This window comes from Balaenoptera borealis, assembly GCF_965194805.1.
Source record: "Balaenoptera borealis genome assembly, chromosome: 14".
NCBI classification, from domain to species: domain Eukaryota; kingdom Metazoa; phylum Chordata; class Mammalia; order Artiodactyla; family Balaenopteridae; genus Balaenoptera; species Balaenoptera borealis.
In genome coordinates this window covers 39,754,282-39,773,717 of record NC_138875.1, presented here as the reverse complement: position 1 = coordinate 39,773,717, position 19,436 = coordinate 39,754,282, and the positions used below count along the sequence as shown (strand labels likewise).

Genomic DNA, 19,436 nt, shown 5'->3' with positions numbered 1-19,436 from the left:
CTTTAGTTCTCTTATGTTACTATGTGCATGGTATATCTTTTTCCATCCTTTTACTTTCAAGCTATTTATGTGTGAATCTAAAGTGTGGCTATTATAGATAGCATACATTTGGATCTTGTTGTTTTATCTAGTTTGACAATTCCTGCCTTTTGCTTGGAAAGTTTAATCCATTTGCATTTAATGTAATTGTGATATGGTGGGATTTATGTCCTCCATTTTGCTCCTTTTTTTCTTTATGTCTCATGTGGTTTTGTTCCTCTGCTGCTTCTTTACTGCCTTCTTTTGTGTTAAATAAATGTTTTGTAGTGTAACATTTTAATTCCTTGGCTATTTTTTAAATCATTGCTCTTGTGATTACAGTATGCATTTTAGTTTACCATAATCTCCTTAAGATGAATTCTAACAGTATTCCAGTAAAATATAAGCTTGGCTCCAATATAACATTTCCTCCCTACTCTGCTATGCTATTGTTGTCATACATATAATCTTTTCATGTTAAAAGCCCAATAATATTGTTTTATAACTGTGATTTTTATGTAATTGTCTTATAAAGCAATTAAGAATTCACACATATACAAATTCTTTTACGTTTACCTACAAGATTATCTTTTCTGGTGTCCTTTATGTCTGTACATTCAAGTAACTGGTGTAAATTTCTGTTTAGCCTAAAGGATTTCATTTAACATTTCTTATAGGGCAGGTCTACCAGCAACTATTCTCTAAGTCTTTTTGTTTTGCTTTGCTTTGTTTTTAAACATGGAAATATCTTTATTCTGCCTTCATTTTGAAGGATAGTTTAGATGGATATAAAATTCTTGCTTGACAGTTTACTTCTTTTAGGACTTTGTACCATCCCACTGCCTTTTTGTTCAACTGTTTTTGATGAGCTGTTAGTTGTTAAATATATATTTTTTTGCAGTATCTTTCCATTTATTTGTGTCTTCCTTCATTTCTTTGTGTGTGTGTGTGTGTGTGTGTGTGTGTGTAATGTGTTCTTGTTCCCTATATGTAATAACTCATTTCCCTTACTCCTTTGAAGATTTTCTTTTTGCTTGGCTTTAAACAGCTTGACCATAACTTGTCTAAATGTGGATCTTTTATGTTTATCCTTCTTGGAATTTGTTGAGCTTCCTGGATCTGTGGATTAATATTTTTCATCAAAATTAAAATATTTTGACTGTCATTTTTTTTTCAGATATTTTTCTCCCCCATTTCTCTTTCCTCTCTTTCTGGGACTCCCATTTCATGTATGTAGGTATTCCTGGTTACCCACAGGTTTCTGAGACTAATTATTCTTCATCCCTTTTTTTTCTTTTTCTGCTCTTCAGATTAGATAATCTCTGTTGACCTACTTTTAAGTTTACTGTTCTTTCTTCTACTATTTCACATCTGCTGAGGAGCCCCTCTACTAAATTTTTCATTTTACTCATTATACTTTTCAATTCCAGTATTTCCATTTGGTTCTTTCATATGTATTTTTTCCCTCTATCTCTTTGCTGAGATTCTCCATTTGTTGTCAATATCGTGCTTTCCTTTAATTCTTTAAACGTGTTTTTCTTTAGGTCTTTCAACATATTTATAATAGCTCTTTTGAAACCTTGGTAAGTCCAGTATTTGGGCCCCTTCAGAGACAGTTGACTTTTTTTTTTTCTTAACATGGGTAACCTTTTCCTATTCCTTTGAAATTCTTGTAATTTTTTCATTGAAAACTGGACATTTTATGTAATATATTGTAGCAACTCTGGCTTCTTATTGAAGGTTATTTTTGTTGCTGTCCTTTTCTTTGTTTGTTTGTTTTGTGACTTGCCTGTGTTAATTCTGTAGAATGTATCTCCCCTCAATGTGTGTCCACTGATGTCTCTGCTCAACCTTTTCTTGTTTTCTTTTTAAATCTAGCTTCATAGGGGACAGTGCTGAGTCAACATAACTTAATTAGCAAATAGTTAATGATTGTTGATAGGTTGTGCTCAAATACCTTGAGTCAATATGGCTTCCACCCTTTGCCAATGGATGTTTGTGAGTTGGGGAATGCTTTCACTGTCTGCCATGCCTTTTCATGTTGCTATTTTCTAAGCTAGTAGTAATGTAAAAAACTTTAAAATTAAGCTACCAATGGCAGGCAAAATGGCACCTTTGTTGGTTCCATATGCTTGATTGCATAAGGTGAAACCCTCAAAATAGGAAGCAAGTACCATATTTCAAGACATCTCAAACAAAATGGGTAGTAGTTTTGACCTTTAACTTCATAATTCATGCACTATAACATCTCACACATTTTGCTTTCTAACTTTATTTAAAACTCTGTTTAGCATTTACTTTTTTGAGGAAAGGAGGAATTCTCAGACATATCATTATTCAGTTGCAAAGTATCCCTTTTCAATTTCTTTAAAATATATAGCAATAGTCCCTGGATTTATGAGCTTTGTGAGACAGATAAAGTGATAGTTGAAAGCATTAAGCCAGCCATAACTAGCATGAAAAGGAGCCACTTCTACAGGATTTGGTGATTCACATTGAAGGTCATTGTATATTGATACTGCTTTCTCTTGTTGTTCTTGGTTATTTTGCTGTTTGGCCTTCAATCTAAATGTTCACCAGTCTTTCCATTGTTTTTTTTCTTTAGGCCATGTTCTTAATGACTTTGCAGCACTTGAAGTTATATCAGCCATAGACTTTTTTGCAGATTGTCTCTGATGGTCCTCAATGTGGATTCCTTTATGCTCGTTGCTCAGGGAATAGCACATTCCCATGTTGCTTTCCAAATACTTTATTATATCAAGCTTCTCCTCAATACTTGAAACTTGGCTTTTGTGTGTACTGCTTGATGTTTCTGAACCAGGATGCTTAGACATTTAGGAGCTTGTTTTCTTATATTGAAAAGTTCACAATGTAAAAGGATAGCAAAGCACAACCTTGTAGTGTTACATTCCTGGGGAACTGAGATAACTGATGGTTGTTTAAGGTGTGTGAGTGTGTGCATTGTGTAAATTCCTACATGGCCCAGTTCGACTGGGTGCAGTTTTCTGTGTTCGCATAGTGTGTTTCACAAAAAGAACTGTTAAGGAGCAAACATGAAGTTTGCATTGTTTTCAGATTATTCCCTAATATATAAATTATGTTGGAACAAATCCATCTTTTCAAAGTAGTGTTCTAATAGACTGACTGTATTCTAGATGATTTGGGTCAGGGCTTCCTAAATAAACTATCTATGGTGAAGAACCAGGTTTGATTATTTTTGTCCATCTCCATGGACTAAAACTTTTTAAAAATTTATTAAAAATTAAATACTATAAAATGAAACGTGACAAAATTTTTATTAAAAGTTTCAATAGACAGATTATATTTTAGTAAACATAATCTGAACAGACACAACATAGGAAAAAATGATAAAAATCTTCATTGAAAGTATGCATACAGGTGATTAAGACAGAGAATGACTATTACATCACTTTTTCTTGTTTGCAATCATAACTAAAAAAAAAAAAAAAGTATGTGTGAAATCACAATTCCCCCAGAATAAGTGCCTGTACACACTTTGAATGAGCGCCAGCTATATCAGTAGTACTATGTATGTTAACATTGAAAGTTTTTAATGTGATACACAAGCTTGCTCCTTCATTTATAACCTGTGCAGTCTTGTTTGGAGAGGTGATATGATACTCACAGGTGATAACATATATATTTAAACTCTTTCTGTTTTGTTTTATTAACACTCACATTAGAGAAATATCACAATAGTATATTGCTAAGAATGGAAGAAAAGATTTTAAAGCAGTTTCAATAGGCTTTGATTATTCATTCTAAACTTTTAACTTTTTGTCCAAAATGAAGGAAGTGGTGGTATGTTTTCAAATTTTGTCTCTAGTCCTTTATCACTAACCAGTTTCAACAATTCTTTAACATTATAGTTAAATTTAAAATTCTTTCAATGAAAGAAATGGATTTTCTATGCATGGATCTTCTTTTGATGGAAAATAAAATTTGAAACATCTAATTTGAGAGGAGTTCAATGATAATTTTTCACAGATGTTCAGTATCAAGATCATCATAAATAGGGAATTCCCTGGTGGTCCAGGGGTTAGGACTCTGTGCTTTCACTGCTGGGGCCTAGGATTGATCCCTGGTCAGGGAACTAAGATCCCACATGACACACAGTGGGGCCAAAAAGAAAAAAAAATCACAAATAAATTTTATTGAAATTATGGAATATGACATAACAATACATAGTGACGCTGCTCTTTCAAAGTACTGCCATTCATTTTTGCTCTTCAATCTGATCTGCCTTTGAAGACCATGTTGGATTTCAACCTTACAAGGAAGTATTAAAAATCAGTAAAAAATACCAACAATATCAGTCAAATAAGGTAGGTTGGCTCTCCGGTTCCTATCTTATAAAAATTGTGACCAAATTAGTTTCTTACGTTGCAGAAACACTTAAGATTTGTTCCAAATTCCCAAAAAAACTTTTCCCTTCTATAACCATCATGCCTCAGCATGTAAGTTGTTAGCGGTTGGCTTCTGTATTATAAATAAATAGAATAAACTCAAATTTTATGCATTTGCCTTTATAAAATCCACATTTTTAACATGTTGCTAAGCACACTGTTTAATTCACCTGATTTTTTAAATAGTAAAACATTCTAGATGAAGGAATTAATATGTTTATTTATAATTTGATTCATGGTCCAGAATATTTTCCTATTGCTACTGTGCTGTCAAACGACATTTATGGATAATGTAAGCCTTCATAGTTTTATACTGTTCAAAATTGGTTATGTTTGTTGGCAATGAAGCCAAAAAATGCTATTCTTTCTTCATATTATGATGTTTAAAATACATGTGTACTAGAAAAACTGCCATGTTAGTGGAATATTTGCATTCTTCAGCTTCCAAAGACAAACACTTTGCTAGTTTTATTCTATGGAGTTGTTTTCGATATTACTAGCTAGTTCCTGCATAGCCACATCAAGCTATGGTGTCATGAAAAAAGAGTACTTGAGCTACTCTCTTTTCTACAGATTTACCCAACATCATGCATACACCTTTGATACAGTCTTTCACTAATGTTTCAACAGTTGTACATGGTCTTTGTGTTCTTAGCAAACCAAATTGCTACCTTATAAGCCTACAAAATACTAATGATTATATGTGAATATTGTACACTGCTTCTGTTGGATCAATACTCTTTATTTCAAAATCCCTTATTTCTTCATGTATGTATGTAAATGTTTCTTAAGTTTTGATAATTTCATTGCTTCTTTAGCCAGAATATATCGGTGGGTAACACACTGTGGTTTTAGCACTTTACTGTCATTTATGGCCACAAAACTGAACTCAGTATATGAGGGATCACACTTCTAAGTAAAACTAGTATGAAGTAAAGCTAGTATGACCCCTTGGCCTTTATATCTTTAGAATCATTTCCATCATCATCATTTGGTTTATAATAATAAACTACTTCTGTATTCAGAAAAAGGATGTCTTGGCGGGGGGAGGGATAAATTAGGAGTATAGGTTTAACAGATACATTCCACTGTATATAAAATAAACAACAAGGATTTTTTGTATCGCACAGGGAACTACATTCATCATCTTGTAATAACCTATAATGGAAAAGAATCTGAAAAAGAATACATACGTGACCATACTTTGCTATATACCTGAAACTAACACAATATTGTAAATCAATCAACTATAGTTCAATTTAAAAAAAAAAAAGGGATGTCTTTTCTTGACCAAAAAGTCCAGTGAAGCTTGTTTCACTACATATAAAATAAAATTGTAAATAAATAAGTAAAATATCACTTCCCTAATTTAGCTAATAATATAAAAATCACAATTTAAAAACAGGATTGATTAAGAATTAAAACAGTATTGTGACTTCCCTGGTGGCGCAGTGGTTAAGAATCCGCCTGCCAGTGCAGGGGACACAGGTTCGAGCCCTTGTCCAGGAAGATCCCACATGCCGCAGAACAACTAAGCCTGTGTGCCACAACTATTGAGCTTGCACTCTAGAGCCCGCGAGCCACAACTACTGAGCCCACGTGCCACAAATCCTGAAGCCCGTGCGCTCTAGGACCTGTGCTCCGCAACAAGAGAAGCCACCGCAATGAGGAGCACACACACTGCAACGAAGAGTAGCCCCCGCTGTCCACAACTAGAGAAAGCCTCACACAGCAATGAAGACCTAACGCACCCAAAAATAAATAAATGAAATAAATTTATTTAAAAAAAGGATTAAAACAGTATTACTACAGTAACTCAGTTATTATAGGTAAAAATCATGTAATTAAAAAATTTTCTCAGATTTTAATACAATTTTGGGGTAAAAATGACAAACTATTCTTGAAATATCACACATTATACCACGGTTTTAGTACAGAACTAGTCTGCAGCTCATGACTCAGTCATGATTTCAAAATCACCTGGAATAGTCTGTGTCCGATTTAACTACCCGAGCCCACCGATAACCCATGTGTGGATTTTTTAAAATATTGGTATGCCCTATGTAATGTAACATATGTATGCTAAAAAGTTATTTGTTGTTTATCTAAATTTCAAATTTAACTGGGAGTCCTGTATTTTTATTTGCTAAATCTGGAAACCATATTTTGCCTACTATATAGTTGCATAGATTATCTCATATTTTCTTCAGAATTTTAGTTTTTGTTTTTATATTTAGGTCTATAATTCCTTTTGAGTTATTTTTTAAGTTTATTTTTTATTGAAGTATAGTTGATTTACAATATTGTACCAATCTCTGCTGTACAGCAGAGTGACTCAATTATACACATATGGACATTCTTCTTTTTATATTCTCCTTTTGAGTTAATTTTTGTGTATGGAGTGATGTAAGGATTGAAGTTTTATTTTTTCCTTATGGCTGTGCAGTTGTCCAGGATCATTTGTTGAATACGCTATCTTTTCCCCCATTGAGTTACCTTCCTACCTGTGACAGACACACACTAAGGTGACCACTAATGTGTCATGTCCTTGTACAATTCCTTCCTTTTGAATGGGAGTGGAACTTGTAACTTGCATCTAGCCAACAGAAGGTGACAAAGGTAGAGGAATTTTGCAGATAGAATTAAGGTCCCACATTTGTTGGTTTTGAGTTAATCAAAAAGGAGAGCCTGGGTAACCTGATTTAATCAAGCAGAAGCCTTTAAAAGAGAGAGTAGGGCCCTCTCTGTAAAGAGCTCTCCTGCTGGACTTAAAGAAGCAAGGCACCATGGATTCCACAACTGCAGGGATATTCTTCCAACAACTACATGAGTTTGAAAGAAGGACTTCAAGCCTCATATTTGACCATGGCCAACACTTTAATTGCAGCCTTTTAGGATTCTGAGCAGAGAACCCAGTTAACAAAAGCTGTGGGATAATAAATGTATGTTGTTTTAAGCTTCTAACTTTGTGGTAATTTGTTGCACAACATTAGAAAGCTAATACAGTACCTTTGTCAAGAGACGATTGATCACCTATATGTGAGGCCATTTCTGGACTCATTACCCTTTTCCAGTTATCTCTCTAATCCTAATACCAGTGCTGCAATGTCTTTATTACATAGCTTTATAAGAAATTCTGAAATTAGGCAGTGTAAGTTCTTCAACTTTGTTCTTTGTCTTCAAAATTGTTTTTGCTATTCTAGTTGCATTGAATTTCCATATAGATTTCAGATTTAGCTTGTCAACTTCTACAAAAGAATATACTGGGATTTCATTGAAACTATAAATCAATTTGGGGAAGACTGACATCTTAACCATATTGAGTCTTTTGATCCATGGACACAATCTCTCTCTCCATATATTCAGGTCTTTTTCAAATTTTCTCAGTAGTACTTTTTAATTTTCATTGTATAATAGTGTACATATTTTGTTAAATTTATCTCTAAGTTATTTCATGTCGGGGATGTTACTATAAATATTATTTTTGTTTCAATTTCTAATTGCTATTTACTAATATAGAAATATACCTTATTTGTTTATGTTGTCCTTATACCCTGCGAGCTTGCTAAAATTAATAAGCAATTTTGATATTCTGAATTCCTTATGATTTTCTACATATATGATCATGCTGTCTATACATAATGGCAGTTTTATTTTCTAATTTCCGAACTCTATGCCATTCATTCATTCATTCATTCATTTATTCATTCATTTTCCTTATTGCACTGGCTAAGATCTCCAATACGATACTGAGGAGATGCAAAGAGATGTGCTGAGAGTGGGCATTTTGGGGATTTTTTTCCCAATCTCATATGGCATGCATTATTTCCTTCATCATTAAGTCTAATTGTAGCTATGGTTTTTGCGTAAGTACCCTTTATCTAATTGAGGAAATTTCTTTTTATAACTTGCTGGATGGTTGTTGAGTTTTCTCAAATGCTTTTTTTGCTTCTATCAATGTGATCATATAATTATCTTTTTTTCTGTCAAGATAGTGGATTGATTTTCAATTGTTAGGCCAATCTACCTTTTCAGTGATAAATCCCATTTGGTCATTTTATATTATTCTTTTTACATATTGCTATATTTAATTTGGTAACATTTTATTAAGAATGTTTGCATTCATGTCCATAAAGGATTTTGGTTTATACTTTTCTTGTAATGTCTTTGGTTTTTTTTTTTAATCAGCCACATAAAATTTTCCTCTTTCCTCTACCTCATGAAAGAATTTGTGTAGACTGGTATTACTTTTTACTTAAATTTTAAGAGAATTCATCAGTGAAGCCATCTGAGCCTGAAGCTATCTTTATGAGAAGTTTTTAATCACAAATTCAATTTGTTTAAATGATTTAGAGCTAATAAGTGTTGTATTATGTCTTGATCTGTCTTGGTAATTTGTGTCCTTAAAGCAATTTGTTTATCTAGGTTGTCAAATTTATTGGCATAAAGTTATTCATATTTCTTTGTTATCTTTTTAATGACTAGGATGTGTAGTGGTGTCTGTCTTTGATTCCTGATACTGTAGTTTGTCTTCTCTCTTGATCTGTCTAAAGTTTTACCTTTTCAAAGAATTTGTTTTCATTGTTTCTCTGTTTGTCCATGTTATACTTCATTCATTTCTGCCCTAATCTTTATTAGTTCTGCCCTGATGGCTGTGAGGGTTTAGTGTATTCTTCTTTTTCTGGTTTCTTAATATGGAAACACTGTATTGATTTGAGATCTTTCTTATTTTCTAAAATAGGTGTTTAGAGCTATAAATTTCCCTCTATACACTGTTTTAACTGCATCCCCTAAGTTTTGATGTGTTATGTGTTCATTTTCATTCAGTTCAAAATATTTTCTAATTTCCCTCATGAATTCCTTGACCCATAGTATATTTAGAAGTGTACTGCTGAATATTAAAATAATTGGTGATTTTCCAGATAGCTTTCTGTTATTGATTTCTTGTTTAATTTCTTTGTCTCAATGTCAGTTCTTTTTGATTTGTTGAAACTTGTTTTATGGCTCAGCATATAGCTTATATTGGTAGCTTTTTCATGCGCACTTAAAATGAATGTGAATTAGATTGAATTGGTTGATAGTCTCGTTTGTGTTCTATAACCCTATTGATTTTTCTTCTTCCTCTATTGCTTACTGACAGAAGAGTGTTGAAATCTCTAACTTTTATTGTTTGTTATTCTATTTTTCATTTCCATTCTGTCATTTTTCCTTCATATATTTTTAAACTCTGTTTTTAGGTGCATACTCAGTTGGATTACTTTGATGCTTTGATGAACTGAACTCTTTATCATTATGAAATGTCTGCATTTTCCCTGGCAGTTTTATTGTTTTTTTTTTTTTTTTTTTTTTAATTTATTTATTTATGGCTGTGTTGAGTCTTCGTTTCTGTGTGAGGGCTTTCTCTAGTTGTGGCAAGTGGGGGCCACTCTTCATCGCGGTGCGCGGGCCTCTCACTATCGCGGCCTCTCTTCTTGCGGAGCACAGGCTCCAGACGCGCAGGCTCAGTAATTGTGACTCACGGGCCCAGTTGCTCCGCGGCATGTGGGATCTTCCCAGACCAGGGCTCGAACCCGTGTCCCCTGCATTGGCAGGCAGATTCTCAACCACTGCGCCACCAGGGAAGCCCAGTTTTATTGTTTTGATGTCTACTTTGTCTGAAATTAACACAACCATTCCAACTTTCTTTTGACTAATGTTTGAATGGTACATTCTTTTCTATTCAGTTTACTTTTAATCTGTCCTAACCTTTATATTTTGTGTGAGTTTCTTGTAGATAGCATATAATTCAGTCTTGCTTTTTTATGCAGTCTGAGAATCTTGTCCTTTGATTTGGAGCATTAAGTTCATTTACATTTGTTGTAATCATTGATATGTTTGTATTTCAATCTACCATGTTGCTTTTTAATTTCTCTCTGTCCCATCTGTACTTTTTCTTTTTGTTCTCTTCTTTTAGGTTAATTGATTATGTTTTAGGATTTCCTATTGACGTATTAGCTATGCTTCTATGTTTTGTTTTTTAGTGGTTCTAAGTTTTATAAAGTTAACCCTTAATTTACTACATTCTACTTTCAAATACTATCATTCCATGTTATATAGAATATATGAACCTTATATCAATATGCTTTTGTCCTTGGTGCTATTGTTGTGAAACATTTTGCTTCTACATATATTTAAAACATTGCTACATTGTTATTATTACTGCATTAAACAATCAATTATCTTTTAAAGAGATTAATTAATGAGAAAGAAAAGCCTTTTATATTATCTGCTTAGTGATCACTTGTAACTAACTTACTATTTGTAACATTTTAATTTTCTTTTACCAGGTCCAGGTTTCTATCTGGTGTCATTTCCCTGTGCCTGAAAAACTTCTTTGACATTTCACGCAGTGCAGATTTGCTGTCAATGAATTATCATAGCTTTTGTTTTTCTGAGGGAAAAAAATCATTTCTTCTTTATTTCTGAAGGATATTTTCATTGCATATAGAATTCTAGGTTGACAGTTCTGTTAGCTCTTTAAAGATACCATGTCTTTGTCTTTTGGCATGCATAATTTCTAGTAAGAAGTCTGCCATAGTTCTTTATGTTCTATATGTAATGTTTCCTTTTTCTGTGGTTACTATTGAGATTTTTTTTCTTATCACTAGTTTTCAGTTATTTTATTTGGATGTGCATTTCTTTATATTTTTCCCACACAGGCTTTATTGAGCTTCTTCAACAAATTTGAAAAATTTTAGACTTTTTCCTTTCAAGTATTTTTTCTGTTGCTGCCCCCCGTTGTTTTCTTCTGGCACTCTAGTATGTGTGAGTGTGTACACATGTATGTATACATATATGCATGTATATATATAGAAACACAAATATTCATACATAAAAACATTAGATTGTTTCATATTTTACAAATGTTACCAATATTGTTTCTTTCTCCCCTCCCCTCTGTCTTTCACTGACTCACTCATCTTTTTTTGCCTCTCTGCTTCATTTTGGATAATTTGTCATTCTGTATCTTCATGATCACTGATCGTTTCTTCTGCAGGTATCTAATGTACTGTTCATCTCATAAAGTGAAATTTTCATTTAACACGTTATATTTCTCTTTCCCAGAAATTCCATGCTTAAAAAAATGTTTCTTACCTTTCTCTCCTTATCATGTTTTCCATGATATCTTTGAATATATTTGTAGTAGCTCATTTTAGGTCTTTTTAAAATAATTCAATCATTTCTGTTATTTTTCAACCTCTGTTGATTGATTTTCTTCTGGTTATGGGTCACATTTTTGTTTCTTCATTTGTCTAGTAATTGATTGTCATACATTATTAATTTTCTGTTGTTCAGTGCTGAATTTGGTTGTGTTCCTCTACAAAGTGTTGAGGCTTGTACTAGACAGCAGTAAGTTTGCTTTAAGATTAGTTTGATCAATTCAAGGCCTTTATTTAAGCTGTTTCAGAGTAATTCTAGTTTAGCCTTTACTCCAGGGTTAATTTTGCCACACACCTAAGGTGTGGCCCTTTTGTGTTCTGTCTTGAATGCTGTTGTATTCATTGAGACCTCTCCACTCTGACTGGTATGAATTCCCCCTCTCTTGAGTTTTGTGAATTGTTCTTTTTTCAGCTTCCCCATAATTGTTCTTTCCCTGGAGTTCCTCATGAGTTTTCATCCTGCACATGCACAGATTGGTATTCAGCCAAAGACTCAAGGAGACCCTTATGCTCCCTTCCCTTGGATACTTAGTCCCTCAAATACTAGCCATTTCTGCTTCCCCCAACTCTAATCTCTGATTCCTCAACTCAGTGAGATTGCTGGGCTCCATTTGTCTTCCTCCTTCTCTGTGCTGCAATTTAGAAGTTCCCTTCAGGCAGAAAACATAGGCTGTTGTTGAATTCACTGAATTTTATTCTTTTCTCTCAGACAACACAATCTCTGCTACCTGTTTCCTACTCTTGAGATAGGTTTTTCATAGGTTTTTCTTCTTTTCTTGAGATCAGTTTTTCTTGTTTAAGTTTGGAGGTTCATTTCTGACCTACTCAGGACTGGAAGCAAAAATCTGTCACTTTCATTTTTAGTGAATATTTTTGCTAGGTAATAGAATTATTTTAACCTTAAAAGTCATTTGTAAGTTTTATTATTGTCTCCTTGAAGTTTGTAAAGTGCCTGCTTTTCTGCTGCTTTTTTATGTGTCCTTGATTTTTAGCAATTTTACTATGATGTGCTCTGTGGTGGATTTTGGCTTTCTCTGTATTTATCCTCCTTTAGATTCACACTACTTCTTAAATTTGTGGCTTGATAACAGTTTTGAAAACTTCTCTGCATTATCTCTTCAAATATTTACTTCTTCCTCATTCTGTCTTTTTCCCTTCTTCTAGTATTATAATTACATTTATTTTAGGCTCTTATCATCGTGTTTCACACATTCTTTTATATCTCTCCATCCTTTTATGTCCATCTCTTCATGTTAGTCTAGATATTATCTTTGGACTTTTATTACAGTTTACTAATTGTCTCCTCAGATATATCTAATCTGCTGATCAGTTTTTAATTGTATTTTAAGTCCTAAAATTTTCATTTGATTTTTTCTAGTTTCCAGTTCTCTGCAATATCTTCATCATATCATTTAATTTCTTCATCACATAAATCACAATTATTTTACAGTCCATGTTTGATAATGTCAATATGTAAACCTCTTGTGGTTCTATTCCTATTGACTTTTTTTTTCTCTTGTAAGTCTGTTATTTTTATCTTTTTGTATGCTTGATTATTTTTTATTGAATGTTAGACATTGTCTGTGGAAAAATTAGATATAATATGAGTTTCTGTTTGATGTTATCTTTCTCCAGAGAGAATTTGCTGCTGCTTCTTGCAGGCAGTTATCATGGTTCAAATAACCTTAACCCAGTCTTAGACTGAGTGTATTTGAAGTCCAATTGTAGTATGGGCTTTTCTATTACATTCTTATTACTAGCTTTTTAGGGGTCTCAATTGAGAGTCTGGGGTTTTTGACAGGACCTCTTTCTTGGAAGTCTCTGAAATCTAAATTTTGTTTCCACCCCTGTGACACTGCTTAAAGCTCTTCTCAGCTTCTCAGCCAGCACTTCCTTCTGTCTTGAACAGAAGAGTGGCAACTAATGTAAAGCTAACTTTTCTTGTTTACCTTTTTTTTGGGTGGGAGGGGTTATCTTGCTGAGCGCTTGTCTTTTTTTTTTTTTTTTCTTTCCTTCTTGTTTACCTTTGATCTGGGATCTTGGCCCTTCATGTCCTCACTACCTTGGTAACACTTCAATGCCTTCAAACAGATTTTTAAATATATAATATATTTTGTTCTCATAGTTATTCATGAAGGGAGGTTTAAAACAAACTAATCTACAATGTATTCTGTCCAACCCTTTTGAGAATTTGGAGGTACTGGATCCTGATGGAATTCCATAGGGTACTTAATCAACAAATTGTAGAAAGGTTGTTGGTACCTTCCTCCTGCCATAGTTCCTTTTTGTGCCTTGGCTAGGCACCTACTCTCTACTGAGTCCCCTTACTCTCTAAAGATCACTCAATATAATGTGTAGATCTAAACACTTTAATTTTAATTATACTAATTCGTTTAGTTAGTGTTTTGGTCTATGATAGGTCTTCCTTTCCTTTTTTGTCTTTTACTATCTCCCATTTATATTTCATGTCTCGATTCCTTTAAGTACTGAGTAGTTTATCTTGCCTTTTGTTATTTCATTTGCTTTCAACTGCCCACCACAGATGGCTTATTGGCCATCTTCTGTATTAGGTGGGCATAAACAATTTAAAGAGAAACTTCTTTAACATGGCAGTTACACCATTTGTACTCTGCCACCTCTCTGACACTTTGGCTCCATTCATTCTGCCTCACCCTGTCCACCATGCCCTGGACTACTTAGAGTTCACCATACATATTTATTTTCATAATCTCTGGTTTTCTACTCATATTCTCCCCACTGCCTGAAATGTCCTACCCTACATACACTATACACCTTCACATATACCTTTATCATTAATAAACTCCAATCTGTCTTCCATAATTTAGTCTAAATGTCCCCTCTATTATGAAAATGCCCCAACTTCCCCTCCCCCCACTAAAGACAAAGGTAGCATCACTAATGGTCCTCATCTCTTTGCAATAACATTCTTATCACATAAAATGTTTTCCTCCTTAGCCAAAATTTGAGAGCCATGAATGTTGGGATTCTCATCAAACTTTGTATTCCTGGCAGCTAGGACAGTATCTCACGGACACTTCCAGATGCCCATCCTCCTCACTCACCCCAAGGTGGCAGCCTATACCTTTGGGTAAAATTATAGAGCAGGAGGAGGATAGTAATACCAAATGTGTTTATCCATAATATTTTGTTTATATATACTCTTCCCTTCTATTGTTAAACAAATATGCAAGATTTGACTTTTAGCTGCAAAAGTTTTGCTTATTTATGTATTATTGCTTATTATGTATATTGCTTAATAATGTATTATTTTAAGTATTTTTTAAAACAGTTCTAGGACTGTATTTGTTTGGGAGTATCTTTTACAAATTGGAGGACACCCTTAACTGAAAAAGGATTGGGGGAAAACGCAATTAACTTTACAGTTTTGAAAGCCCTGCTTGTCCAAAATTTTCATAAATCTTCCTTCTGAACTTAATGTTGTCTCTCTCAAAATATGTCCGCCTTGTTTGTGATATGAAAGTCAATTATGTCATGACTGATATTTTTTTAATAACTCAAAGTAGGAATCCTGAGGCAGTTAGTTGCCTTTTATTCAGGTGTGTCTTACAACCAGTCTGTTTGCCTATCCCTAATCTAGGTTGATATAGCACACATTTTGTGGTCTTTCAATATAGTTTCTTGTTTTAAAACCATTTCATCGAACATTTTAGAAAGTAATATAATGATCTGCTTTAAGTTTAGATTCTCATCTCAAAAGCAAAAAGTGCTCTTGTAATTTACTGTTTCATAGATCCAAACCAAATAAGGCATTGAGATCCCTATGTTTATTGACCCTGTGTAATGAGAGATATAGTTGGAATTTTTCCTGCATTTATAGAATTTTTATTAACTTTTAAAGACTTATTGGAAATAAGTACTTATAGAAGAAGTAAGTGGCTCCTGCAAAAAGTACAATATATTTTATAATAAGTAAAACTAAGTTATCGAACTCCTTAGGATACAAATTAGGTCATTTAGCTGTTGCTGCTCCCGCTTCCTGCTTACTGGTTGATTCCACAGATATTTATTACTTTAAGTATCTTTTATTTATAAAGACCAGTGTCATTGAAATATGAAGTTGAGAGTAACATTGCCCCTCTCCTCAAGTTCTGTACAATGTGTACTGGAGAGGGGCCAAACTGTATGCCAAAAAAAAATTATTGAGCACCTATTATCTCGAGATACAGCAATGAATGAAAGTGATGGTATCTTTTGAGGTCACTGCCCTCAAAGATTTCACTATTTCCACAAGGAGAAATGTACATTCTTACACATCACAAAGAAAGTTAAAGATGTGAAAACAGCTAACTGTGATAGAGCAGGATGAAATAAATACGGCAATAAAGGGCTGAACAGAGTTGTCCTGGGGTGCCTCCTGGGGAAGGCACAGCTTATCTGAGCTTGGGAAGTGAGGGAACTACAGTGGGAGGCAGTGGTACTAAGCCAGCCTTAAAACAAGAGTAGAATTTTAAAGCATAGAAAAAGGAGTTAGGGCATTTGAGTACTAGGAAATTTCATCACTCATTTTATCTTTTACTGGTTTATAAATGAAATCTTTTCTCTTGGTTTTTTACAGTAAACTAAAATAGCTAGTAAAAAATGTTCTAAATTTTTAAAAGTCGGGATTTGGTACTATATAATTAAAGGACTAAGAATCCTAAAAAATCTTGAGCTCCAAGAGCTTGCCCTTTAAGGGTGACCACCTCTTTGGTTTGGTAGTTTTTTGTTCATTCAGAAATGCTTCTCATTAGGCTTCTTCAACATTTCCAGTCTGCAGCCATTTATATGGGGAAAAAATGAATATGGAAGACACTAATCTTTAGTAAAAGGACTGTGATTCACTTTGGGAAACCTTGATATAATAAAGAGCCTGGTTTTACCTTCCTCCTATTTCCTGCAAGTAGGGTATAGGTTATATTTCTTGGTATTTCATAAATGCTCTTTTTCAAGAGAGTTTATTTTTATTTTCTAGTCTCAAAAATATAACGCCAATACTTTTTCCCCTCAACCAACAACATAAATGCATTCTGATTTCCCCTTCAGGGACAGTTGGTCACATTCAAATAGTGTTGACTTTATGTTTTCTAGAAGGTGTATTAAGAATTCTTTGTTAAAGCTTTCCTTCATTTGACACAAACTAATCTTGTTTGCTTCCTTTAAGAAGAAAAACTGCATTGAAACATCTTGCCTACATGCAGCTTTTGTTTCCATCCTTGAGCCTGACTGTTACTAGAGGGATATATGAGAGGGCAGTGAGCCCCGGGATACTCTGTCCAAACGTAACGCCAAGGGAGTGGCAGGGGAAAACTGATGTAAGCTCTTTTGGATCATTTTCTTGTGCTGCATCCCTAACTGAATCCAAGTACCCTTGGCTTTATTATTCAATATGTCTTGTTTTCATTTTGTACCTGTGAAGATTGTCCTCACCACTTCTAATTTGTCTTTGTCTCGTTTTCTCTATAAAAATTATTTTAGCTTCTTTCTGATCTTCATTAAATAATTAAAACTAGCCTTGGGTATCTGTTTCCTTTTGTAGATTTAGAAAACCATGTATAAAGCTCCTTTTTTTTTTCTTTTAGCAATTATGATCATATACGTGGAAGTGATTTGAATCAGTATCACTGTTATGTATTTCTATGGTGAATGATTGTCCCATCCCATCAAAATATTTAAATCCCATCAAATATTTAGGACTCTCCTCACAACTGTATTTTTGTCTTACTCAATCTTCATTTGTGTCTCTCTCAGATTTAGTGACCAGATAGATAAATTAAGATGCTGATTTAAGTTCTTGAGCATGTGAGTCATATAAGGCAGTAATGTTAAAACACAAAATTTGCTAGGGGAAGTAGAACCAAGGGGCATTCAGTAATTTTGTAGTATGTCTGTTAGTTGATAGGTGAACATTTACTGATTGGTAAATTTCTCATCTATCCTTTTCTTTTCTCTCATTTCCTTGGGGTACAACAACCCAATCCCTGGGTTTTTCAGCACTTAAGGATAGCATAAACTATAGAGCTCATCAAACCCAACCATTTTACTAACATCTAAATTGCCTAAGAGATGTAAAATGACTTGCCAAAAATAATAGAATTCCTAAGTAGCTGTACTGGAATTCTAATCAAGGTATTTTGACCTTAAGTATACTGTCAATTATTCTGTGCTCTATATTCATTTTTATAGCAAATCAACACATTCCAGCTTTCAGGAAGTGCAGTAATGATTAAAGAATATGAGGTTTAGCCTTTTCTGAGTCTGGTAATTGCTGTTAAAAATTTTGGCAGGCCTATGGTGTATGTATCTTAAGAGTTGGTACCGCATTTGGTATCTGTTGCTAGTATTCTGTCTTTTGTACAATCTTGTGTGCCTGTACTTTTTAAATCTCATAATTATTGACTTCAGTGCCTTTTAGATTCAATAATCCTAGGTTGTGCCACAGTCCCTATGGGAAATAGAAAAAGTTATTAGAGCCTTGCAAATGTGTTTGACTGCTGCATTCTGTTACTTCCATTGATGACCTACAGCTTTAGCGATTGTGCAGTGGAGAAGCTTAAACCTCGAGGGCCCATTAGATTTAACTTGTTTGCTGCGTTGATATCTATATGTTAAATGACAAGAGAGTTCAGGTTATTGAATAATTTAAAATTCAGCTCTAATTGGTGTCATATGACCTGGAAAAGGCCATGGATGATGCCAGGAGCATGCTGTGAATTTCTTATAAATAATTCATAAATTAGATGATTCATTTGCCTGGATGTCTTGCTAAATGCCAAAGTTTGTAAGTTATAACTGATGATATAACACCTGTAAGTATTTAGTTCATAACACTAGAAGGTAATCTATCTTGATCTTCTAGCAAAATCCGCCAGTATAGGAGAGTTAATTGCACTGGGGAGGATGAACATTTATTTGGGATGAGACTTTGGCAAACCATACAGCGCAGCTGTTGCATTACGTAGCTTCTGTCAGCTTGACAACTGGTTCATGTACGCTTGACTAAAAATGCAGCTTGTCATTCTGTGCCTTATTTTATATTAACTCCAAATGTTCTGGGTAATACAATGACCTGCCCCACACACAGTAGTTTAGGTTTAGAAATATTTATCTAGCTCTTGAATTTCTGACTTCATCATAAAATAAAGAGGATAGGGGGAAATTCTGAAGTTACAAAATTGAGATTTTTATTCTTATAAGGCTATCAGTGGGAATATGAGGATTGTTAATAGGGTGCTTGCCAGGATCGTAAATTATTATTTACCATTAGAGAAATGAATACCAATAAGATCTGTTGGTACTATTGACTAATCCTGTAGTTAACAACTCATAAATGCATTGTAAGTAATCTCTTCCTAATTATGTAAATAACAACCTGTTGCAGGAAATAATTACTGCAGTTTAGTTTGGCTCTCTCCTTACGGCTCATAGCAGAGATTGGCCAGGCCTGCAAAAATGATTTGCCTAAATTTATAAAACATCTTTGTTTACTTGTTGATGGTATTTCACGAAGCAATACTGCGGTTATTTTTTATTATGTGAGAACACCGGAAAGCCCTAGATTACCATAGGAATGTGTATGTTCCTATATGTACCTACACACCTGTGTGTGCTTCCATGCATGCATACAAGATCATATCATAAATGTTTATAAAATAGACATCCTTTATTTTCTATGAAGTCTTTTAAAAATATCTGTCATATTTTAAAAGGGTATCTTAAAGATTCTGAAAACCTTCCAACTCAGAAATTTACTAACCTTCACTATCAGAAAATT

The 19,436-nt window shown here is 33.8% G+C and overlaps 1 protein-coding gene across 17 annotated transcripts in view; it reads left to right on the top strand.

Annotated features, from left to right (window-relative positions):
• The window catches only part of KIAA1328, a 382,354-nt gene that overhangs the window by 201,304 nt on the left and 161,614 nt on the right, over positions 1–19,436 (top strand). For 2 of the 17 annotated variants that reach the window (XM_082354293.1, XM_082354290.1), the window contains exon 2: positions 16,827–16,977. The exons of 14 other annotated variants lie outside the window; for them this stretch is intronic. In XM_082354293.1, coding sequence (XP_082210419.1) covers positions 16,858–16,977 — 120 coding nt within the window. In that variant the 5' untranslated portion in view covers positions 16,827–16,857. The remainder of the gene's footprint in view (positions 1–16,826; positions 16,978–19,436) is intronic. One more of the 17 variants, XM_082354291.1, reaches the window with a different exon arrangement.